The 25,832-nt window shown below is 39.9% G+C and overlaps 1 protein-coding gene across 1 annotated transcript in view; it reads left to right on the top strand.

Annotated features, from left to right (window-relative positions):
- cntnap2a (contactin associated protein 2a) overlaps positions 1-25,832 on the top strand; it is a 272,982-nt gene that overhangs the window by 136,631 nt on the left and 110,519 nt on the right. The window contains exons 4-9 of the mRNA XM_070928498.1: positions 4,931-5,078; positions 12,072-12,124; positions 12,378-12,528; positions 13,565-13,749; positions 17,202-17,345; positions 18,602-18,863. Of these exons, the coding sequence (XP_070784599.1) occupies positions 4,931-5,078; positions 12,072-12,124; positions 12,378-12,528; positions 13,565-13,749; positions 17,202-17,345; positions 18,602-18,863 (943 nt within the window). The remainder of the gene's footprint in view (positions 1-4,930; positions 5,079-12,071; positions 12,125-12,377; positions 12,529-13,564; positions 13,750-17,201; positions 17,346-18,601; positions 18,864-25,832) is intronic.

Raw genomic sequence — 25,832 nt, 5'->3', positions numbered from 1 at the left:
AACCGCTTTAGTTTGTTGCAGAGTGTCCACACAGAGGAGCTAACTTGTCTAATGGGACAAGTGCTGTTGTGCTGTTTTGTAGTGGGAGACTTGAATTGATCACAGCAGGGTCTGAGGTTGGAATTACATTTAAAAGTTGCAATGGGTTTCTCTCTGAAAACATCATGTAATTGCAACAACATTGCTCTTTTTCTAAGATAAGCCTGTGTTGTAGGCATTCACACATACACAATCGCAGTAACAAGTGTCCCTATACTTGTTGATGAAACAGAAGATTATTCTATTCTAATTTCTAAGTAGAATATATATAATTTCTACATTGTAACACTCACTCACTAACTATAATTCCCTGTATCTTTAAAACATTTTAAAGATCCATGACTTAAATTTAGCATTACTACAGTTTGTCATGTTTTCTTGGCACATTAGAGGCCCACGCAAACACAACCACCCACAGGACTTCACAGAAACACAAATTTATCTCTATGGCCCTTCGGTTTTGTCGTGTACACTTGTCAATAAAAACAAAAGACCAGACCAGGCCAGACTGATTTCCCCTGCCTCTGTTAGAAAAGAGCACACATACAAATCCACACACACGCACACACACACGCCCGCATACAATGGCCCTGACTCTGGGCTGGTCCAAAATAGGGTCCAGCAGCAACACGCAAACACCGGAAAATAGCTTTCACTTGTTGTTTCTCAGTATCTGGAGATCTGTTCGCTGGAAAGGCCTGTCTCTGGCTGTCCAAACAGAGATGTACACTTAAACACAGACTTACACTTACACACACACAGACAGAAATGACAGATGCACATTCAGGAAATGAAAAACATGCACCCAGGGAGAATAAGTAGGCGACTGAGGTGTAGGAAGGAGGGAGAGCTGCTGAGCAAGTAGATAATGGGTGTGTATGTACATGTTTGTGTGTATGGTTGCCAGGATTGCCAGATGTGTATCTTGTTTACATGGCGAGTGATGTGTGTTTGTGTGTGTATGTGTGTGTGAGAACTATAGCAGACCACAGAGGTGTTTGTTGACCAGCTGTAGTAAAGTGATTGGCTTGTTCTGATTTGAATGACAGCAGCCCTGGTGGTCCAAATGCCCAACAAGGAGACTGGCTGGCTCTCAGCTTCCCTCATTATTTTTGTTTGTTATTTTTGAAAGTTTCCTCTCATTGCTTTTCCTCCACTGATCTCATGGATTGCTAAAATCATGTGACAGCTCTGCGCTGTTTTGATACTCGTCCAAGGTTTTCTTTACTAACTTTGCTTATTTAAACTAACACTGCATGCTCAGTGTTTAATATTCTCAAACTTTATGCTCATCCTCACAGGAGTACAAAATATGAGTAAATATTTTTCCGTTTGAATGTACTAAGGATTCCCAAGCGCACCAAGTTTTTTTCTTTTTGGATGAAATCCTGCAATACATTTTGAAAGTAGTTTGACGTACATAGAATAAGTATACAGTTTTGGGCGTAAACTTGTGGAGAGATACGCAAATCCATAAAAGCATGTACGTGCACACACACACACACACACACACATACACACACACACACATACACACACGTACACACATACAGTACTCAGAGTAAAAAGTGAAAGTTGCCTCAGGCACTTTGTAGCCTTTGTTGCCATAAATTACCTATTAAACAATTAAACCATTAAACAAAACATCTAAAGCAAAGTGTCTAAGCTCTTAAGTTACCTAACACTTACACACACATACACCAACATAAACAGTCACACATGCACACTGTATGAGGTGATACACACACACTTCCCAATTACTCAGTGGTTTGCTGGTTAATGATTTGACTTTGGAGGAGAGGGAATTAAATGGTTGACTAGGCAGGCTTTTGCGAGGTGTTCAGCATCCACAACTTTTTCCTCATCTTCATCCTCCACCTCCTCCTCTCTCCCCTATCCTACCTTCTGCCCTCCACTCTGCATAGTAATGCTTTTGAATTTAGCTGTTCATTCAGTCAAGAACAGATAAGTGCCGAATAGCAGGATGAACACAATAGAGAAATAAAAGAAGGAAGCTGGAAAATGGGGATGGGGGGCCTTTTGGGTGGAAACGAAAAATGGTTTTGCTCTTTCTCTCTCTCTCTCTCTCTCTCTCTCTCTCTCTCTCTCTCTCTGTCTCTCTTTGTCTCTCTCTCTCTCTCTCTCTCTTTGTCTCTCTCTCTCTCTTTGTCTCTCTCTCTCTCTCTCTCTCTCTCGCACACACTCTTATACCTTGAAAAAGGTGAGGAGAGGAAAGTGTTGGACAAAAAGATATACAGTATTCAGAGGTTTTTTATTATTGTTTTATTTTACAACTATGAAATGAGCTTATGGGTGATATCAGGTTGCAGAAAGGTTTAAATGGCAAGGTGGTGTGTGGGAGGTTGTGTGTATGTATGTGTGCATATGTGCTTCCATGTGTGCCTGCAAATTGATACATTTGTGCTTTTTGTGCTTCAAATCCTGAGCCAGGACCACAGGCATTTTGGAAACAGAATAGTGAAGGACAAACATGCAATGCACAGGATGTGAAGAAGGATTTAGAAGATTTGACAGGGAAAGAGAAGACATTTGAGGAAATGTACAAACAACTCCACAGGGTGGTGCTAACCCCAGTGATTAAAGGAATATTTCAGTTTTGAGGATATATTTTACCAGTTTTTCTTCTTTTTATGTCTTGCCATGCAGTTTGAAGTGAAACTATGAACTTATATTAGCTCAACTCATAGATGTTGCAAACTAAAAGAAGGGATATACACTTTCTGCAGCTCTGAGGCCACTGCGCCTACACCGTAAACCGGAAGTCAATTGAATGTTGATATTATTTTTTAATTGTGTCTTTGTTCTTGTGTAACGTGTTTTTGTGTAGTTACATTAGTTGTCATTCCATGATTTGATGATGGAAATCCTGGAACCACTCAAAATAAAGAGTGAGAACATGACGAATGGTTTCCCTTTTCTGAATATGACATGACCAGCAGGAACCCTGTATTAACAAGAAATGTAATTGTTCCTTCTGGTGACTAACAGGACTGTGAGTGAGTTGCAGCCCTCAAAAACAGCATAGCAGCCCTTAAGCAAGTCACTTATCCCAGATCCTCAGGACCTGTGCAACTGCAGAGAGTAGAATCTGCCGTTAAAGTATACTGAAGGGGTCCCTGATGGGTCATGCAGAGCTGTGTGAATTTGAAGCGCGGTGCTAATAAAAAAGTGTGTGTGTGTTTGTGCGCTCAGTTAACCTTTTCTGGATAAATAAAGATTAAAAATGAAAGTCAGGGAAAGGCACAGAGGAGATAGAAGCACTCTTCACCTCATGTCCACTCCCTCGCCATGGTGGAAGTTCTTTGGCTTTGAGCTTAGTGTGAACTCTTGACCATCTCCTCCTTTGCAGATAGCATATCTTCAGGGGTACATACTTGGGTCACTGAGGAGTCAGCTCAAAGCAGACTGTCTGAGCAGAGCTCTTTTTCCCCCATGCTCATGCACTGCCCTGCCCCCTTCATGTCTTATCTAGAATAACACATGGCTCTCTAGTGTCTTGCTCTCGTCTATTTACCTGCTAGGCTTTTAATGATGCTTCTCCCCAATGGTTCATGCCAACTGTTCTCTGCATATGTGTGTTGAAAAAAAGCATGGGGAACAGGGTGGTGGTGTGTATGTTCGTTTCAGAGAGGAGGGAAAAGCACTGAAGTGAAAATAGTTCGGGGACTATGGTGAGGTGGATTAGTGGGTGGTTAGAGGTTCACCCCATCATGTGCCAAGTCAAGTGAAGGAGGAGATACTGAGCAGAGGAGAGGAGGAAAGAAAAGGAGAAGGAAGGAGCTGAAAGCAGGCAAGGCAGCTCATGTTAAACAGTGCATTTTCTGGTGGCTTTGTCTGGATTCAAGGTTCCTGCTAAGCTGTGAAACAGATGGATTTTCTGTGTATTTGTTTCTTTTTTCTACTTTAAGAACAAAAATACAAACATACTACATGTATACATTCAGCTACCCCTCTCTAACAAGATTTACCAATGTCATTGCTTTACCCAGTAGGCCAGTGTGTCTTATCACGGCAATGCAGAAATGAGGACAAAGTCAAACAAATCACAACAAGAATGAAACCCATGGAATTAAGCCTCACCTTCACTGAACGCTTTTAGAGTGGCCACAGCAAATTTTGTTCTTTTAGTGTACCATTGCCGTTACATTTCTAAAGAACTGACAAACTGCCAAATATAGCTTGATGTTGCCAAATTCATGCCACTTTATCATTGTTGGCTTTATGTTGTTAGCTGACTGAACTTTGTTGGTGTCATTGATAATTCGTTGTTGCTCCAGATGCAGAGGAATTGTGCATGTAAGGAGAAGCTGCATGTAAGGGAAGTGATTTTACACAAAAGCCAAAGCCAGTGTCTCACACTGTTTTGAGCATAGATAATCAAATAAATCAACAGCCACAGGACAATTTTGCTGAAAAAAAAAGTTCTCACTGGCTTGGTACATATTTGATTTGTTTGTAGACAATTCAGTATGATGTTTTCTAGAGGCTGAGATTTCAGGGACGATGTGTAGAACACAGTGCTAATATGACAAGTAACTGTAAACCTCATCAGTCAGAAGCCGCCATGAATCCTTGGGGACCCAGAAATCAGCCTAGATATGATATGATGTGAACAGGGAGTGTTACATGCACTGTGTTGAATACAATACGTAGTTTCCTCTTCAAATCCCCTGCAGTCAGATTGCCTTATGGCAGGCATATTAGGTATGTAGACTCATAATTATTTTGTATGTTTTGTGAGTGTACACCTTTAGGGCAGGATGTGGGGAGTGGAACAAATACTCTTGCTCCTGGTCCCGAAGCTGCTTGTTTGACTGCGGGCTTGTGGCTTTGATGTGTTTAATTTAATTGTGTGTGTTTGTGTTCACAGGCCTTCTCTGGGAACTCCAACTCAGAGAGTGCAGTTCGCCATGAGCTGCAGCAGGGAATCGTGGCACGCTTCCTGAGGCTTGTCCCCCTGGACTGGAGTGAGGAAGGACGGATTGGCCTGCGCATAGAAGTCTATGGCTGCTCCTACTGTGAGTGAAAACACAGACACATAGTCTTTAGCACACCTGCTGCATTTCTATTCTACTGTCTTTTATATTTCTCTTGTAAACACACACACACACAGTCTCACACCTGTAACACCTGTTATCTCCACATATTATCAAACGCATTAATTCGCAATAGCTGCAACCATGTACCGCATGGATCCACACGGTCATGTATTCACGCACACATAACCTCACAAACAGTTGACCTCCATTAAAAATGTAAGCCTGATGGATAGAAAGTTGCTGTTGCTATAGTGTGGGAGCAGTTTTGTGGACCAATGCAAAAAGGAACTCTGCTCAGTCCAATGATGCCTCCCATGAGTTATTAAAGGAGAGATGGCGAAATGGTATGTGTATGTCTGACGCATTCCGTCACACACGCACACACACACACACACACATATACACACACTTGAGCTCCATGCCAAATTTCAGCCTCCTACGGCGAAAACTGTGGCCGCCAAAGGGTGGGGACATTTTTGTGGACCGACCGACTGACAGAGCTGCTGGTCGCAGCTAAAAAACGAAGGATATTACTATTTATATGTAAAGTAACTAAATATATTCACTCCAGTATTGTGGAGAAGTATAATTACTAACTAACAATTATTAACTAATGGATCCGTGGGGAGAGCATAATGTTGGTTTGTCAGCTCCAACGAAGTCACAGTGGGGTTTTCTGTATAGGAATCAAACACAAACTCAGTGTGAAAACCTGCCTGGACACATACACACACAGAAACACTCAATGTGCAGAAATATGCAGAGCACAGTTACAAACCAATAGGCACATACAAATGCACACACACACTGTCTCTCGCTTTCTAACAAATGTATCATCCAGGGAACTGACTCTCAGACTCTTCGCTCTCATCCTATTAAAGGCTGCCAAATTGATTTTGATAACAATTTTCAATTAAGGCTCTGCATAAATTACTGTTATAAGTGACACACGTACATCTTTTATTCCGGGGATGCGATTACACTGTGTGTGGATATGTCTGAGAGTGTGTGTGTGTGAATACAAGGGCATGTATTGCATTGCAGTCAGCCCTCACCCCTTTGATTAAATTTCCCTTGTTTCATTTCCTCCCAATGTTAAAAGAGAAGCATGTCAGTAATGATAAGGATGACAAGATGTGGTACACAGAGAGAGAGAGAGAGAGAGAGAGAGAGAGAGAGATGCACAGAACAATAAAACAAAGACATCCAGCCCACTCAAAGTTCATACCCATCACCTGTCCCCTCCAACCAAAACACTGCCACGCTCACAAACAACTTTGACGAGGAAATAATGCGCTTCTAATATATGTGGCTGCTTATGTGCTTTAATAAAATCAACTTGTTGCATTGCTGTTTTCTTTGAACAAGAATAACTTCTTATTTTGGACTATAACTGGCAGAGAAGATGTTGTTTTTTTTTTACAGATTTCCTAAAACATCAGTATAAGATAACCATGGATAGCCTCAGTCCAATGCAGAAACATTGAAGCAGATCAGCACCGGGCCTGCTCAGATCATTCCATCATTTATTAGCAATATTTACTTTATTTACTTTTCCAAATACAGTATAAAGAATGGTATTCAAGTAAGACGCAACAAGATACAGTAAAACAAAATATATTTCTCAACTTTAGAGAAAGAAATGTGGGAACAACACAACAGAGAAGCTGGCTGTCGAGCATCAGCATTTGAAACACAGTCTATATATCTGCAAAGTATTTTTAGAAACCAGTTGACTGACATCAGTCTGTTTGTCACTAGCTTGCTAAACGTAAAAGTAAGTATATTTACTCAGTAAGTAGACTGATGACAGTAGACTGACTAAAGATTAGATTTGATGTAGATTTCATTGGATTTCATTTATTTATTCTGCAGCTTCTCCACCGACTTGTCAGTGGTCTTCAAACAGTGTGTCAAGTCTTAATATTGTATTATGAATGTTTCTGCGGGTCAGTTGAATTTCAATATCTTCTGGCTGTAATTGCCACCTGAACGCATAGGAGAGTGTCATCTCTTTACGTTATGATTTCCTGCATTTTTCACATGATGCAATGGAGTTTTTATTGCTTAAAATGAAATCATATCCAATTACAGTTTGCAAGGAGCAAAACAAGGGCAAAATGTGATTTTCAAGCCCATTTGTTTGCAGAATACATAAATGTAAATGTTCTCCCGTCAGCCAGTCATATACCACATAACAAGAGATGCAGAATTAGACCGACGTTTAGCTAAATCTGGGCAGGAAAAGATAATGAGTTTCACTTTTTCCTGCCTCAACATATCTAGTGCTGACAGCACCTGCTCTAGTGGAGCTGCTCGTGGGCCAGAAGAACACTGTGATTATGGTTAACTCCCCGATAATAAATGTGTTTCAGCTTTGTGAAGTAAATCATGATGGAGTGGATCATGTGGGCTCTCTCTAGCTTTCCTTTTTTAGATTAAAATAAAATACATTTCAAGCCGTGCTATCCTGTCATTCAACAGACAGATAGATAATTTGGTAGACAGTGTTTGAGGTAAACAACAATACTATTGAATGAACATATCTATTTCGAGGCTAAATAAGCACAGAGATGTTCTGTGTTTCTGACAGATGTGAATGTTGTCCACCACGCCTTGACATCTGTCAGATGAGACACATAATAAATAAACAATCAGGTGAACACATGCATACAACTCAGATATCAGTGATAGCACATACAGAGAGAGAGAGAGCGAAAGAGAAAGAGAGACATTTGCATGCACACACACACACACACACACACACACACACACGCACACACACACACACACACACATACTGCCACATGTACACACACACTCCCTCTGGTTGGGTGCATCATCTTTCAGAGTTGTCTGTCAGCTGTGTTTTGAAGCCCACACTGCTCTCTCATGATTACGCTGTCACTGCTCCTTTCTTCAGCATTCAGTCAGAAAATGAGAACTCATACATTTGTCTGTTCATCTACCCATCTTTCAGTCCCCAACTCTCCGGTTCTCTTAGAATCAACTTCTTCTAAATGTTTCCCTGCTTCCCCTTCCGAAGATGAAAGAGAGGAGAAGTACAGTGTTGGGCAACGACAAAGAAAAGAGGATGAAAGAAGAAAGCACAAAAGAAAAGAAGTAGGAGGAGAAGGAGGCAGATAAATATAGATGTTATGTTCCCAGCATAATCACCAAATATGTTGGTTGTAGATGATAATTCTAGGTTTTTAAAATGTATGATAATTAAATGCAATACCATATTATGACTCATCTAGGACTGTGCAATGAAAGGCTGTGTGTATGTGTGTGTGTGTGCCAGAGCTAGAGACTATAAAGGAGTCGTGATCCACCGTGCTGTGGAATTTACATGCTCATTTCCATTTTGATTAACATAGGATCAACAGAAAATCAATTATTTCATAGATGAGTTAGGAAATAGTAGAGCTGGTATGGAGTCAGACAGAAACAGAGAGAGCAAATTAAATTTTCTATACAAACACAATCACTCTCATGCAAGTAGAATGCATATTATATCTGACTTCAACCTGTGGCCATTTTATGCCAACAATACTCTAAATCTGTTGTCAGGAAGATGTATCATCACCATCATCTGATGAGTCTAAGAAATGTAGTTATGTAGATTTGTTCATGGCTATCTATCTATTTCTGAAGCTGGACTGAGGCCAAACAAACAGCTAAAACAGCATCATTGTGGCCTCCAGACTCAAACGCACCTTCAATTTGCTTTGACATGATGCAGGCGGCATCTCAGTGGTATTGCTTTACATTGGCTGACTAGCATAAATAATGAGCAGGATGTTACAGCAGTCCATGTGTATGTAGCCATGCTAATGTTAGCCAGCTCAGTAGGGAGTCCAGGGGCCTGCGTGGCTCCATAATTCAAACTGAGGCATAGTACTACTGTATTATAGGAAATTTTATGGGAAGACGTGTGTCACCTCACAAACACACAGAGAGACCTAGATTCATTAAGTGCCCAGTCAGCTTTGGTTAATCATGCCTTTCTCTGCTATTTTTTCTCTGGCTGTGCAGACTGTCATTCACCTTGCTGTCATGTAAAGTTCTCTATGTGGACAAAAGAAAAAAGAAAGCTTTCATGTTTTGTTTTATTGTGAACTGTACAATCAGGCAATTATCCAAAGTGACAAATTTAGGAGACACATTTAGTCTGAGGCACTTGCAGAATAACTGTATCACTTGATATTTTGCCATTTGAAGTGGAGAATGATTATGAATGTATAGTGTAATCCTTAAGAGTCCAATCTCAAATCTCAATATGATTTCAAGTGTGTTATCTCACTTAATAAATGATAAGTGACATTTTTTGGCATTGGCATGCCATCAACAGCCATAAAATAGTTTCTTTTTGTAGCTCTGCACACAGTCACCATCATGCACATAATGTAACAGTGATGTACTCAAATCAACTTCTAATTAATTTTCAGACCCTAAAATAACAACTTCCGATATCATTTATTTGAATATTATATTTGGCTGTCAGATGCAGCTTTCTATACTGAACCTCCATCTCCCCCTCCCCATCTCTATCATCCTCTGTCGCTTCACATCTCTGGTAGAAAACCATCAACTGGGTCAGGGTCTGAAAAGCTTGGTCGTCTTGTGTGCATGCCATCACAGCTGCCCTGGCTCGAAACCAAGTAGTCGTCCCCTGTTACTCTGCATCGCAGCGGGTCGACCTCTCCCCCTCTGTCTCGCTCAGTCTCTGCATCTCACTGTGGTCTGCGGGTGGTGGAAAAGCCCTCCCTCCTACATAAAGTCTCCCTCCTGACATCAGGCACTCAGCTGACCCTTTTCTGAGCAGCACACCTAGATCTGCAATATCTCATAAAACAATTGGAAAACTGTCAACTACCACCACTGTTTGCACCATAAACATGACGGAAGAAGATGATGAGAGGGGCAGGGAGAGAGAGCCAGAGACAGAGAGGGAAAGAGGGGGAAAGAGGGATAAAGTAAATGAAGTGATGGCAGGAAGAGGGGAAACTAAAGAAGGAAGAAAAAGAAATACATAAGAGTGGAGCAGAGAGGGGGGTAATGGAAAAAGATGAAAGTGGAAAGCGAGTGCAAGAACAAGTGCGTGAACAAGAGTGAAGGGTAAAGCAGCGAAAGAGATGGAAAGACATGTGCATGTATTTCTACCCAGTTAGAGGCAGCATGGGATCATTTGGGAAGCACTGAAGTTAGAACAAAGGAAACAGATGTAATTTCCTCCAGCCCCCCACCTCAGGTGTTTATCATGAAAGGACAGGCTTGGCATAGTGTTTTTGTGTGTGTGTGTGTCTGTGTGTGTGTGTGTGTGTGTGTGTGTGTGTTATATAAGTGAGAAAGAAAAGAGAACGAAAGATTGAAGGACAGCGTGACTACGCATGAGTGTATCTGTGTATAAGATGATCTGATCTCTCCCAAGCTCTGTTATCCTATCATAGCCTGTACACTCTCCTCTACCTTCTCCATCCAATCACACCACACAGACACACACACACACGCACCCTCCACTAACCACTTGAACAGCTGGGGTGATGATAGGAAGATTGAAGAGGGCCTCAAGCACTGTACTTTATTTCTCTTCTGAAGATCTGAAAGTCCTTTACCCTGTTGCCTGTATCTATGTTTTTATAGATGTAAACCTTAATTTTTACATACAAAATATCTTCTTGGAGGTTTTTATATTCTTACTGTTATTGTTTATATAATTACCTGCTGCTTGTTAACTGAAGATATTTTGTTTATCTGACACTTCAGTGGTACTATAGACATAGTTGTATTGTAAGTTCAGCACTTGTTAATTTGAAATACTATATGTAGCATTTTATACCTGTAGATAAGTATGTTTTACATGCCTACACACACACACACACATACACACACACACACACAGGTGTTTTCAATTCTGGCTGATTAGACCTCTGCTCAGGTTGAAGCTGGCCAGAGTTTTGGCTCCACCTAACAGCTCATCAGCCAAAATAAGTGAAAACACCTGGTGGGTGTATCATAGGTGTTTAGCTGTAATACCTTTTGATGCAATGAACATGTTTCATTGTTGTCCCATTCTTAGTATTAGTCAAAATTCCTTTCATTCACCCTACACTATTTTAGCCATGTGTGGAAAAAAATTATAGCAATTAATTTCCCTCAGAATTCTAAAGGACCTTTTGACACATGACAATGCAATGCGATGGAAAATATCTAGTTACTGCAAACAAGTGTTGCTGCTCACTAACAGTCTTACACAGCAGCACTCTTTTTCATATATATAGCAAATATTAAAGCAATTAAACATGTTCCTTTGCTACAAGGCTTTTTTCGCAACATTTTGACTTGTCATAGTAGGAAAAACACAGATGTTACTAATTGCTCTGTAAGTGCGCTGTTTCATTTAATTATCCCAGTAAGCCATGACAGTGTGACTGTGAGCCAGCATGCACAATATCAGGACCCTAAAACAGAAGCAGCTAAATGTAATCTAGCTTTCATTAATTGTATTATTTACACCTGTGCCTTTCATACTGTGGCATGTTAAAATGTCTTCTGTGAAAAAATGCCTGTTGGGTACAATATCATTTGAAACAATAACATCTCTATTGTAGCAATAGCAACAAAGATGACATTTTTAATGCACAAACCTACTACACATTCAGATGACGAGAAAAGACAGAAGAGATACATTTTAACAGGCCTTTTGCCTGTTCATCTGTTATTAGCACATTAGCACATGTGATACTGAAATACTGATTTCTTGGCCCAGTCATAGAAGAGTGTGTCAGTGTTTGTCAATTTGGGATGAGGGTCTTGACTTTTCCCTCTCTGCAATCTCAATTTACTTCACTAATCCCTTTCAATCTTGCCTTTTCGTTCTGTCTCTTATTATAACTGTCTCCCTGTTTATTCTTTCTGTCTCTGTATCTCTAATGTGTCTATCTTTCTACTTTTTCTTGTCTTTTGTAGGGGCGGGCGTGATCAACTTTGATGGACAGGGTGTAATCTCATATCGTTTTAAGGTACTGGATTTACTACTTTGAGATTTTACTTATAGTCAACAAATAGCAATATGATATGATGAGAAATAAACAATTTGATGTACATTATAATCAGACCAGGGAAAGTGCAGACATTCTTGTTTTGTAGCAAAGTTTTAAAGTTTGTAAAATAAAGAAAGTTGATTTTATTTTCCACAATTTTGCAATTGAAAGAGACCACCTGTGATGTTAAACAACCATGTGTGGATCATGATGTTTGTTCACATTTCTGCAGGTGAAGAAGATGAAGATCATTAAGGATGTGATTGCACTGAGGTTCAAGACGTCAGAGAGTGAAGGTGTGATTCTCCACGGTGAGGGTCAACAGGGAGACTACATCACCCTGGAGCTTCACAAGGCCAAGCTGCTGCTGCAGATAAACCTGGGTGGGCAACACATGCATGTCATTTATTTAGACTGGATTTAAGTAATGCAAAGTTTCTCTTTATGCTGACCCTCCTGCTACAATGTTTTTGATGTCTTGGTCTCAATCAATTGTGGACATGTTTTACCTTCTGATAATATGATGTGTTTGTAAAGCACAACTCAAGCAGTCTTGAAATGTATCTAAGGTTGAGCTATACTAGGTCCAGCACAGATCCTTGGATTTAATAGGTACTCAGTCTAATGCATGCAGCTGCACTACACTGGTTATGTTTGCAGCACCTTGACAGGTTAAAAGAATATGTCATCATTAGGCTTGACTATTATGCTGAACTTTTGTAATCAAAATTTATGCCATGTCTGTCAAGATAACATTTTCTTGTACCTTTGAGCAAAGATAAAGTGTCAAGGCACAGCTTTTTACCTTTTACACTGTAAATAACAGCCACAGCAATCCATAAGTGTGTGGAGCATCACTCACTGTCGACCAGCTGGGTTGCTGACAGAACTGGCGTAACCTTTAAGGATGCCTTACAGCAGCACAGAAGCAACAACTGCAGTGATGCAATGCCGTAACCAGTGTTACAACTAAATGAATCGTACTGTATAACGAGACTTTCGGCTGTTAAAGAAATGTCAAGTGTGTAATTATTGGCAGAAAACAGTACCGAAATGTGTGTGAGACCAATGCACAATGAGCAGAATCTGTTTGTGCTGTACATTATGCTACTGCAACTATATGTAACATTAGGAAACCCATGAACAAGGTCAATTTCACTTTTGTGAAGCACTGGAATGATTTCTGGCTATTTTGGCAAATCCCTGCCAGTGAAGTCACAAGATCATTGGTCCTTGTTAAGCTGCCCAGAATATCAAAACTACTTTCCAAAGTGTTGCTCTCAGGCTTTAAGAATTTAAAGCATATTCAACTTTTGTTCACATATATTTTAACTGACACATTTTAATCAATTTTTGGCTTGTCAAAGCGTGTCCAAAGTCTGTGTTTTTGTAACCTATATTATGACATGATGATTACAGGCAGTAATCAGTATGGCTCTATCCTGGGTCATACCTCTGTGACCACCGGCAGCCTGTTGGATGACAGTCATTGGCACTCAGTGGTGATTGAACGCTACCGTCGTAATGTCAACTTCACCTTGGACAGACACACTCAGCACTTCAGGACCAATGGAGAGTTTGACCACCTCGATTTGGACTATGAGGTGAGAAGCAAAGTATACAGACCGAAATGTGAAGAACACAGACAGAGAATGGTCTCCCCTTTAAAATAAATGAAGGAATTCATTCAACCCGAAAACCTAATAGCATATATACATCAGTCCAAACTCAGACACGGGTGACAGGGAAATATGCCATATATACAAAGCATGTTTGCCGCTTAAACTTATTTCATCTCTTTCTTCAAACATATCAGCTTGACTTCATGTTAATAACAAAACCTTTTGGTGCCAAATGATTCAACAGCTGTACATTGATAGGCTTTCTTATGAAAGAAGGAGTGGTAGACCATGAAAGAAGTGAATAACTAAAATACCTCAGAGTAATGTGTGTCGGTCCAGAGCAGCTGCCTGTTATACGGGTGACTGGCTACTGTATAAAACAAATAGTAGTTGTATAGTAGTATAGTTGTTAATTGTAACAGCATAGCATCTGTTAAGTAGCCTGCTAGGTTGGAAGGTAGTCCCAATGGGCACTTGATTTAACTTTAGAGAAATAAATGTTTAAGTCATGTTTATTTGTTTAGCCCCATATCACATAAAGGACCCTGTTTTCTCTCAGGCGGTATTCTATTCAGTAATTTCCTGGCTCCAAACAAACCCACTTCCACCAAGGTGGGAGGGGTGGTGCAGCTGAGGCTGTGTGTATGCTGATTAGGTGGTGCAGTGAAATTTGGGGCTGATTTTGGCATGAAATTGCATTTGCTTTTCCACCTGTTCAGACCACCTGAACACAAGGCAATTTTGGTGGCTACCATAGGCGGAGGTGCATGCCCACAGACCATTCTACCATTGGCATATTGGCATAGCATATTTGTTGTGATGAATATTTTAGTTACCACCTCACGTGGAACGGATTATTATGTGAATATAGAATATGTACAACGGTGATATTTGGCTTCTAGGCACTGACTTCATTACTCCACACAAGGAAAGTCAATGATACTAACTTCCCCTCTAGGCTGACTTATATTCAGAGCCTGCAGGTGGATGCTGGGGTGGGAGTGGAGCTTTTGAAAAGCAGCAGTGGTGGCAGCAACAGTAGCAGAAAGTGAGGGCATGCAGCAGCAAAAGACTGAGCCGAGCACTCACGGCTTAAGTAGGCTGCAATAATAAAAGGGCATATATATTGCAAAGAAAGGAGTATGCCATGTTGAGTTGTCTACCCTAACTAACCTGCAGGCTTAGTGTTTGAGTTGTTGTGTGTTTGTATTTTGGAACTTAATGATGGAGGAGAACTTAAATCTGCTTGGAAACTGAAAGAGAATTCTGGTTCGGGAGCCTTGGGGCAGTATTGATGTTCAGCACAGAATAGTGTATCTGCTAATGTGAGCTGTTCTCAGATAAAATCTGAACCCTCCCAAAGTGCTGGGAGTCTCAACAGGGCTCTCCGATGATTTCAAACCTGTGAGAGACAATGTCTTATCTTTACTTATTAATAGTCTTACCTTGTTATGCTGTTTTCTTCTTGTTGTCTTGGTGTTTCTACCACGCTACCTGTCCTTATGTGCTTTACTGATTTTGCAACTGCATTTGAAGCAACTACTCATCACTGGTGGTAGCCCAGCCTTCTCTGTACAGTGCATTGATACCACACAGGAAATTAGATATTGGTTTTGCAATGTGCTATAATGCTAATCCATAAAACTCACTTAATATTAATCAGTAATGAAATGCAAAGAGTTCAGCTAATAATACTTAAAACAGGAAATTGATTTTGGAACGCATAATGCGTATGAAATGCACTTGTGTGTAATGTGAGTGTGTGCATGCATGTGCAGCTGTATACAGTGAATCCATATAAGGGTGTATGCATGTGTGTGTATTGACATGTTTGTGTGTTAGTGTGTGTGACCTTTAGTAGGTATTGCTGATATGGCTGATCTGTTCCAGTGTTAAGTAGGAGACTGAAATTAAGAAATGGGACAGGACAAACCACAGTCCAATTAAACTGAAGCTGTTGAATTAAGGGGTCTTCAGGGAAATCTATACAACATGGTGAATAAGTAGGTTTTGTGTGTGTGTGGTGTCTGTGGTGAACCCTGAATGGATCCTGGCAGTGTTATTGCCTGACTGAGTCTCTCAACAGATTACAAAATTGTGACCAGCTTTTACTTAAAGTGTACCAAAGTACTCAATCTAGTCCACACAGTCCATCTTGTGTGTGTTTTTGTGTATGCGAGTGCACATCTGTACATTTTCTGCTCCCATTTAAGCCTGTAGACTAAATATCCGGGTGCATTTGTGTCTACTCTTGGCAGTAATTACTAAGACTACTGGAGCGTCACCACAGACACATACAAACACACACACACAGACACATATCGACTGGTAATTGCACACCACACTCCATCATCTTGGCTTCCCTCAGAGCTATGTCTGAGGAAAAAAAAAAACACATGTACAACTGTAGAAAAATATGAAACGCAGTTTACATTTTCATCAGTTCTGTGTCCTTCAGCGCTTCCCACCAGATGCCTGTTTATTAGCCTCCATGTCCTCGCCTCAGTTCTCGTCTCATGGCATCTGTTCACCACAAACCGTTTCTCGTCTTCCTTTAATGCTTCCTCCCATTGCTCCAGCAGTCATATTATATGAATATATATATATAATTTATATGTCAATAGTATAGTGTTATCAAGGTATTTGGTTAAAAATGATGTGCTATTAGATTTGTCAGTATTGTCCTTGTAACGCAGACCAAATACCTTGGGTTTAACCTGTACTATATATAAAATCAGAGAAGTGACTGGATCAGACATTGTACCTCCATCTTTGCATTCATTCACACAACTGGCCTAAAGGTGGTGCTACAATATGTGTCATAAGAATATTTTATTGCGACTGTATTTTCAAAAAATGTTCAGTATCCATGTAGATTTTGTCTTTTTCAAATTGCCCTTATGTTCTTATTTTGTTGTCATCAGTGGGTTGGGTTCACTTCATAGTAGAGCTTCATGTACTTCTTGGTCATTCCTCTACACACACACACAACGCCAGCATTATCCAAAACCTTACCAGCAAAGCATATAAAACATGTCTTTTAACACAGTTTACAGATTACCAGATCTATTTGTGACTATCATGATATTTCAAGTCCATTTGACACTTTTTTGGTGGTGTTCACAAAAGGAAAGTATGTGTCTTTTACTCCCCAATTGTAACACTGTCTGTATAAACATAAACAGTGCATGATTTCTATGGCATGAAACCATGAAATCTATTTTAGGATTTGTTGCAATTTCTCTCCTTAGACATTTGTATATTGCTATGGTAATTCCTTGTGCAGGGAATGGCTGAACAATGATGCCAGAATAGAACAATTTAATTTCATGTTTTTGCAATGTTCTAGCAATAGTGGGAGAAGTGAAGTCCTAATCTGTATATTCTCCCACTATCCATCTCTTTGTACCTCTTTGCCCTCTGTTCTTCTTTAGTTGAGTTTTGGGGGGATGCCATACAGTGGGAAGCCAGTAGGAGGAGGGAGAAAGAACTTTAAAGGCTGCATGGAGAGCATCAACTACAATGGAGACAACATTACAGACCTGGCTCGCCGAAAGAAGCTAGACACCTCCAGCTTTGTAAGGGAAATGTGCATGCACACACACACAGACACTCTCATATACATACACACACACACATACACACATATATATATATATATATATAATACAACACAACTCAGTTGCAAGCACGTCATTCTAAAGAGCTTAAAATGACATGCTTATAAAGGCAGCTGAATACTGAACATGCTCATTATTGTCACACTAACTCTGTATGTGACCTGAGTGAGGGGGCAAATTATTCACCGTACCAAAATACTTTAACAGATTCATAATTAATCAGATACAACTGACCCATCAGTGGCCTCTCCATGTGTTTACCTCCTGTCTTTGTGCTCCCTCTTGATATCATGGCCACCATTTCACTGCAATCTATAAAGACAGAACTTCACTGCAACTACCATGGGACAATTTTGTTTTCCAACTATCTCAACAGAATGAGAAACATATTAAATGCCTTGCTTCTCCTCATCAAATGCACAATACTCTGGATGATTGCTGAATGTAACTTCAGCACTTTAAGTGTTTTGCCATCCTTAAAATTAGTTTCTGAACAGCCTTTGATAGACTGTAAAGTCTCAGAGCTGTAGTTTCTCCCCATCTCCTGTTTCTTCCTCAACAGTGGACAGCCAGTGTATCTTCTTCGATCTCTGACGAACTGACTAAACAAATGGAGGCACTAATCAAGTTCGTTAAAGTTGCACCTCTAATTTCACTGATGACTCACACAGCCATTCATTTCTAATCAAAACAGATCTGCTCTCAAATTTTAGAAACAAACACATACACTCACAGGCAGAGGCAATCAGGAATCATTTATAGTTGGTAAGGCAGCTCAATACTGTGTGTTTGCTAATGATTTGATTGAGAGCACAAGGTTGGAGAAGCTCAATGGTAATTAGTGCCTAAATTCCACAGTAGTGTTTGTTTTCCTCCAGCACATAAACATTACCCAGGTCACTGTTCAACACTGGCTTCAAAGACAGGGTGAGCCAAAAAGAGCCATTTTTATAATGTGTACAAGCAACATCAGTCTTTGAATCTAGCTTTAGTGAGGAACATCTGAAGGTAAACATGCAGAGGCTAGATTCAAAGCCTGGTGTATAAATACATGATAGTGTTGGGGCATGTAAAGCGTTCAAACACCTCTCACATACAAGCCCATATTCGAGGGATTAGCTTTGTTTTTGATTTTTCTCATTGAAGAACAATGGAATTGAACTTCCTATCATCTCTCTTTGTCTCTCCCTCTCTCTAAATATGTGTCTCAACAGCGCAACCTGTCCTTCTCCTGTGTGGAGACCCACACTTTCCCAGTCTTTTTCAATGCCACCAGCTTTCTGCAGCTGCCAGGTCGAGCCAATCACAACACAATATCTGTGAGCTTCCAGTTTCGTACGTGGAACCCCGATGGGCTCCTCCTCTTCAGTAATCTTGACGATGGCACGCTGGAGATCTCCCTTGAGGACAGCAAGGTTGTAGTTCATATCAACGTGACAAAGGCAACCAGCAACTACCGGGTAGACTTATTGTCAGGTGAGATTGTCCACAGACGCACCTACACACACCACACAATTTAAACGTGAAGCTGTCGCTGTCATGCACACTAACAACATTTGGTTTAGGATTGAATAAAGAGCAATGTAGGAATTTTTGAACGGCAGCTAAACTGACTTCTTGCATAAATCTGCATATCATATATCTTCCTGGTGTTTCGAGTGTTTGGTACAGTTTAAGACAATGTCCACATTTGTAAACTTGCTGAATAAGTGATGCATACGGTAGGTGCATTTACTGTTGGCTGAAAGTTTGACTTACTGTGACTTGACTGTTTTGTTCTGGACTTAATTTTACCCTCTATTCTACTTATGACTCTACCTTAATATAACCAGTTTCCAACCTTTCCAAAGTCAGTCAAATATATTTATAACATGTAAGGATCTTTTGCGATACAGAATAACAACATGGATTATACATCTATTTCTATTTTGCTTATACTTTGAAATAATTCCACAATGCTGTCTTTACAACATTAGCACAGTAGCTGCATTATTCCATCAAAACAATTATGGTCATAGTCTCAACTAAGATGTTCCTCTTGCTTTGGGTTATATCTCACCTCTCCAAAGACTCCCTGACATCTTGACATGGTCTTGATTTATGTGGTCTTGAGCCCAACAACACTAATAAGCAGTCCAATGATAGAGGAGGGTTTCCAACAAATATAACACATAAAGGATGCCTTGAAGTAGTAGCTATGAAATCCTATTTTTCTGCAGTCAAGAAAGTAAACAAATAGACAATTCTAACAAAAAATGTTTATGATAACTTTTAAATCAACATATTTAAAGACGTGAAACTGTAGTATGAGTCTGGCCCTAGTGCAATGACATGTTTAGTTCAACTGCTGTAAACGAAGCTAAAATTTGTAACACATTCATCATTAAGGTTAAAATAGGATTGAAATGAAACTTAGTTTTTAAAGGGTCTGTCTTCTATGGCCCTTTTGTTCCATTTCTCTCCCTCCTATTCTACCACCTCACTTACCCTCCCTTTCTTTTTATTTCCTTAGCCACACTCATTTATTCTGTCCACTGCTGCTTTAATAGGCCATTATGCCCAGGGGTAGGGATTATTACAGAGTTACCCTCTAGGCTAATTGGGCTTGAGCCTGCGATTACATCAGTATTACTAGAATATACAGACACACAAACACAGACTCGCACACTCAAACACAAGCTCCCTCCTTTGATTCTGTTATTAGTATCTCTAAGAAAGAAAGCCACACTTGCTTCTGGCTTCAATGACGCAGTGGGAGCTCAGTAGACTTGTAATGAAATGCTTAGTCCCTTTTAATGGCAAATATACTGGGGAGAGACGTGCAGATGCGCACACACTGAGAAGGAGAGGGAGTGAGAGAGAGAAAGAGAGGTTCCTACGGAGACTACGCTCCATTTTTCTTTTCCCAGTGGGGATAGATTGTTTATGAAGCTGTTTAGCAACAGCTTCTTCAGACATATAATCAGGCGTCTGCTGAAAGGTAAAACCATACAGACTTACTCACTGATTTTTTTCATTTGCGACTTTTAACCCATTTAGCTAAGCCTGACATACAGACATTTATCGTATATAGAAAGTGGTATCACCGTTATTATTAAATAATAAATCACTGAAAAATAAAAAGTTTTTCCATAGAAGACACCAAGGGGCTACACAATACAAAGAAAGGGAGAAATAAGATTTTTAATATAATGCAACATCTTTGGCATTGAACATGTGTCAAATGTGTCAAAAAATAAATACATTAATTTAGTGCCTCTTTACTTGATCTGAACTAGGCCATGTGCATCATGTGTACCATGAACATATATTTCTTCTGAGCACACTGGGGCATCAGCCACTCAGGAGACCTCTACAAGAGGCACACGTCGTGTCAATGATAAATTAGTCTTTGATTTTTGTCTGCGCTGTTATCTGCAATGGGAAGAGTCTTCAAAGAAACTATTCAAGAAACCACATAATTAGATGTACAGTTGTACAGCAACTCTCACACCACCAGCACCTGAAATGTACCACAGCTGTGACTGTGATGTGAAAACAGGTGAGCCAAGTGTTTAAACAATTTGCCACCATGTCTAAATATAAACCATATTAGCTAAAGATGGATACATTAAAGACAGAACCATGAATATCTTTTACAAACACCATTTTGACCCTCCGTAATTGTTGTACTGTTTAAAGCTTTATTAACCATTTTTGTCTTTACATTGGATCAAATGACTGTCAAGCGAAGGAGTTGCTCGTGCTATTTTTGCCTCTAAGAATGAGCACCCTAGTTTGCAGCTTTCATTTAATTTTTGCTTCACTGTTTTGTAAAAAATGACGGAATGATGGAATTACTGAGAGCCTAATTTAGAGACAAACATCTAAGAAGCCGATGAGACCCACATATTTGTTTTTCTCAGGAGTTGGTGGATCAAACAAAGGCAAAAATGCTAATTAATGTTGGACATTTCTCAGGTGGTGAGTTATAAGACTCTTACAGGATGCCCATGTCGCTCTGATTCTGCTCTGGGTGTGTCAGTAATGCTAATGCTGTTGTTTGCTAACACATTGTCCAGCAGAATATATCCAGTCTCATATATAGTTTGTTCTGGAGTTTACTTTCTGCTAGCAAAAATTGTTTAATGCAGGTAGCAGGGTGTTTTTTTTTGGCTGTCTGTTATTTTTAAGTGTTAAAACATGTGTTTGACCAAAGGAATTCATCAACCTTTTTTTATGCATGACTGTATTATGAGCATTACTTGCCTCAAAGTACCAGCATGTAATTTCCAAAGGGAGGTGGTGAATTAAAGCTTCATGTCTCTGATAGCATCCAGTCATCTGAATATCTCTTCATAGCCTTGTTCTCTTCACAGTGGGTCCCAGGTCATTAAAGTTAATTTTTTTTCCCTTATTGGAGACAGAGTGACAGGTACAGTAGATCTCACCTGCTGCTAGCAACACACAAAAAATAATCCCCCTATGCGTACACACATTAAAAATGTGTGTTTGTGTCTACAGATATGTGTGTGTGTATGTGAGAGTAAGAACTTGCCCCAAGGCTGTTTGTGACCTGCGGAAAACATGCTGTCCTGTCCTTTGAGAAAACTTCTGTCGTTTCATCCACTTCCTCCTCTCAAGCAGAGAGATAGAGGATGAAACTGAAGGGAAGATGAGGCCTTTGAGAGAACACTCTAGATTTGACACTAGGTGTCTCCTTAACAGTGTGTGTGTGTGTGTGTGTGTGCGTGCGTGCGTTAATAGAGAGTACTTAGTTGTGATCCCTGCAGGGACTCTGATCTAATTTTCCCATCACTTTCCTTTTACTTACTCATTAACTCTCCAACTCTCTTCACTTCTCTTTTGCTCTCATCAGTCATTTGTTAGAATTACAGTATACAACACCTTTATTAGAGTGGGGCTGGGAGATGTTGCCTTGATGGCCCTACAGCAGGGCCTCAAACTCCTTTTTTTCTACATTACCTACCATGAAATGATCCAATAAACCAAAGTCAATGTAAAAAGGCTCCTTTTGTGCCTGATACAAATAGCTGGTGAGTGCTGGTATTTGTCTTTGAGTATGTGGGTTGAAGATGCTATCGTCTGATCATCCTCTTGATTAATTATCGAATAATTGGGCACCAGCATTGTTTCCATGGAAACAATTCTCCAGTTTCCAGTGCTCTTGCAGAGACAGAGGTGACAGGGGTTCTCATGCAACAAAGTGAGGAAATATGTTTTTGTACTACAGTTTGGTTGTCAAAGAGGACAAAACATCCAAGTAGTGATAATTAAGGTTGATGAATTGAAGTTGTTACTAAAGCCTGAAGAAAACAAGAGCTATCTGCACTTCCTTGTGTGTTTTTTGACAGTGAAAAGACTTTTCTCTTTCTAACTGTTTTATAAAACAGGCATATGTTATGCAAGAATGCCTCTGTCATCTGCTTTGCTCTCTTGCTCTCCATCCATTTTGCACTTATTAATTATTTTCTTCATTATTTCTATAAATCGGCCTATTTGATACCTCAAGGGAAATGTCATCCCTCAAAATCATTCTCAGTGAGAGGAAGGCTCATTGCAGAATAGGACAACGCCACAGGCAGCAAAACTGTTTGATTGAGCCACCTCTAAAGCATTAATATTTTGCTATGTTAAAACTGTGGGAGTGTGAGTGTGTGTGTACTTGCATGCATGCGTTCACACCCATCAACTCAGCTCGAAGTAATAACATCAGTTTTTTTGAGATGCAGAATTACTATCAGTCGCATACACACAGGGTTACTTGCACAGTCTGAATAGAAAGCATAAGGCATTACAATAATGGAAAGGCCTTAGGCACACGTTTGAGGGAAAATAACATATGACAGCCACCCCCGATTATAATGTTGTATTGTTTCACCCCCCCCCCGAGTATGTGTGTGTGTCCATGTGCATTTGTGTGTGTGTGTGTGTGTGTGTGTGTGTGTGTGTGTGTGTGCAGGCAAGGCTTAATATGTTGTATTCTCAGGCTTTGTGTGGCTGGCATATTGCCATCCGTGAAGACGTGCAAAGCTCTTCAAACTACCTTGGAGGACCGAATATTTAGGAGTGGAGGAGATAGGGGAGGATAAATTCATGAATGCCAGAGGGCCCCATAAATTCATAGCTGACAAAATTCATTTATACTGTACATACAGGATCAATATGTAATAGAAACAGGTGGGAAACGAGAGCAGAGGAGAAAAACGATAGGGAGAGGAGAGTGGAAACGAGGAGCAGTAAGGAGGAGAGAGGTTGGGAGGAAAGAGGAAAATAAGCAGAATGATAATGTTACAGAAATAATATCCACACACCACAACAGTCTTGCAAGGTTTTGTTGCGCTGTGTGATATTCCCAACACATTCCCCAGGGAGACGAGACAAAGAAAAAAAAACATTCAGGAACAGCCATGAATAATGTTTCTTCCCCGTGAGTAATGTGATAATATGATAATTGTTGTATATTACTTTCTGATATCTATGTAATCAGCTTCTACCTCTGAGAATTTAATTAGTATGCACCTGGCCACCTCCTATCTACTATAATAACTCCCACCCCTATTTTCCATTTCATCAAGGGGACTCATCATTAATTGAGCCCATGTTACTGTTTCATGATGTATTTAGTAGTGACCATTTCACTTTGGTTACAATCCTGTAAAACACATCTTTGTCTCCCACTCTTGGTTTTACAGTTCTCCGTTAATACAGATTAGATATTAATAAGATATACTATAATGATGGACTTACAAAAACTTACAAACTCAATTTGATCTACCCTCCATTTAAGTTTTTCCCCTCTTTCTCAGCTTTTCCCTTGTGTACTGTTGATGCTGGCATGTCATCCTGAATTATTATTTCTAGTTTTGTTTTGGGGAGAAAAAAATGTTTTTAAATGTGTTTATTCAAGCTTTCTATAGCTCTCCCTCACTCTCAAAATTGGATCAGTCTGATGCTAGTGTCTGTTATCCATCATTGGTCTCCATGGCAAATATAGCTGAAATCAATAGAAATACAATACCTGCACACTTAGGCATAGACAGATAAACACACATACACACAAACACCTCTTTGAAACAAACAAGATATCACTTGGTCTTGGTTGGTTGGGAGCAAGATAGTCTTGAATCTGGGGTGTTGGCTTTCTAACTTCATAATACCACTGATCCTCTCTGGGCCCTGACACCCTGTATTAAGGATACATTTCAAGCAATGTGCTCAATGTCCATGACCTCAAGTTAGAAATGATGAGTAACAAATAGCTATAAATTAATGGAAAAATGACCCAGTTCTTGGAAATGGGTTCTATTTGCTGTCTCAGGCTGACAAAAATGGTGATGATGATATTGATGATAATAATAATATTGAAAACATACTTTCCCTCCCCATGTCTTGCTCTAGCCAATCAGAAGTTAAATACTTACTTACTGATGCAAACTACTTCGCTAAAATATCCTTGGGTCTAGTGCTTTCACAGTGATAATGAGAAAAAAGATTAAAGCCATCCGTTTACCAGTATTCAGAGTTAAAGCACAGCTTAACAAGGTCTGACTTTGCATGTACCCAGCTACTTAAACCTGTCACTGTATGAGTTGAGTCACTCAATGAAACATGTTAAATGTAAAGAACAGCCACCCACCATGACATAGATGTATTTTCTAAATGAACAAAACACTGTGGAAAGCCAGCTCTATCATTAGATGTAACATTTTATTTGCCTGTGTTCTCACTCTACACATCATCCACTTTGTCACTATGGCATTGAACTTCAGGCTTGGTGACAGTGAGCTCCACCCTCAGTTCTATTACCATGTTTCTCCACTCCTTCAGCTCAGCCCACATGTCGGGGGTAGCAGCACTGGTCCGCCCAGTTGTCTGTTTGTGCATTGGCTCAAACCCTTTATGCTTTATTAGAGTTTCTTTGAAACGTCTATTTTCTACCTGAGCATGTGTCTCAACCTGACACAACGGCAACGGTGAAAGTAATGGTGTGAGCAACGGAAAACCTCTAGTGCTCAAGAAGGTCTCTGAAAGATTGTTGGATCCCCAGCAGGTTCACAGTTAGATACAGTTACTGTGTGTCTATTTGTGACAGTGAGCCAATTATGAGAGGCGCTAAAGTTTCATGTGCTGATGGAAGCTCTGGGGCTCTGAAGTCCCAGAAAATCACATTTAGAAGACAAACAATAAGTGGACTTCGATGTTGTGATAATGTTACTGTGAATTTCATAGCTTTTTGCATTATTAATCTTGCCAACATTTCTCATTCCATTCTGTCTCCAATACACCAGTGAGTAGTTCAAGTTAATTGTCCTGTGTACTGTATTGACTGTATTGGTACACAGTTTGCAAGGAAAATCACTTCTATCCGTTTGTACATGTAGTTTTATTGTGGTTCTTGAATGCTAACTTTCTCTTGTTGTTTATTTGAAATGAGTATCATCA

This window comes from Enoplosus armatus, chromosome 21, assembly GCF_043641665.1.
Source record: "Enoplosus armatus isolate fEnoArm2 chromosome 21, fEnoArm2.hap1, whole genome shotgun sequence".
NCBI classification, from domain to species: Eukaryota; Metazoa; Chordata; class Actinopteri; order Centrarchiformes; family Enoplosidae; genus Enoplosus; species Enoplosus armatus.
The sequence above is the reverse complement of the archived record's forward strand: the minus strand, read 5'-3'. Positions and strand labels throughout refer to the sequence as shown.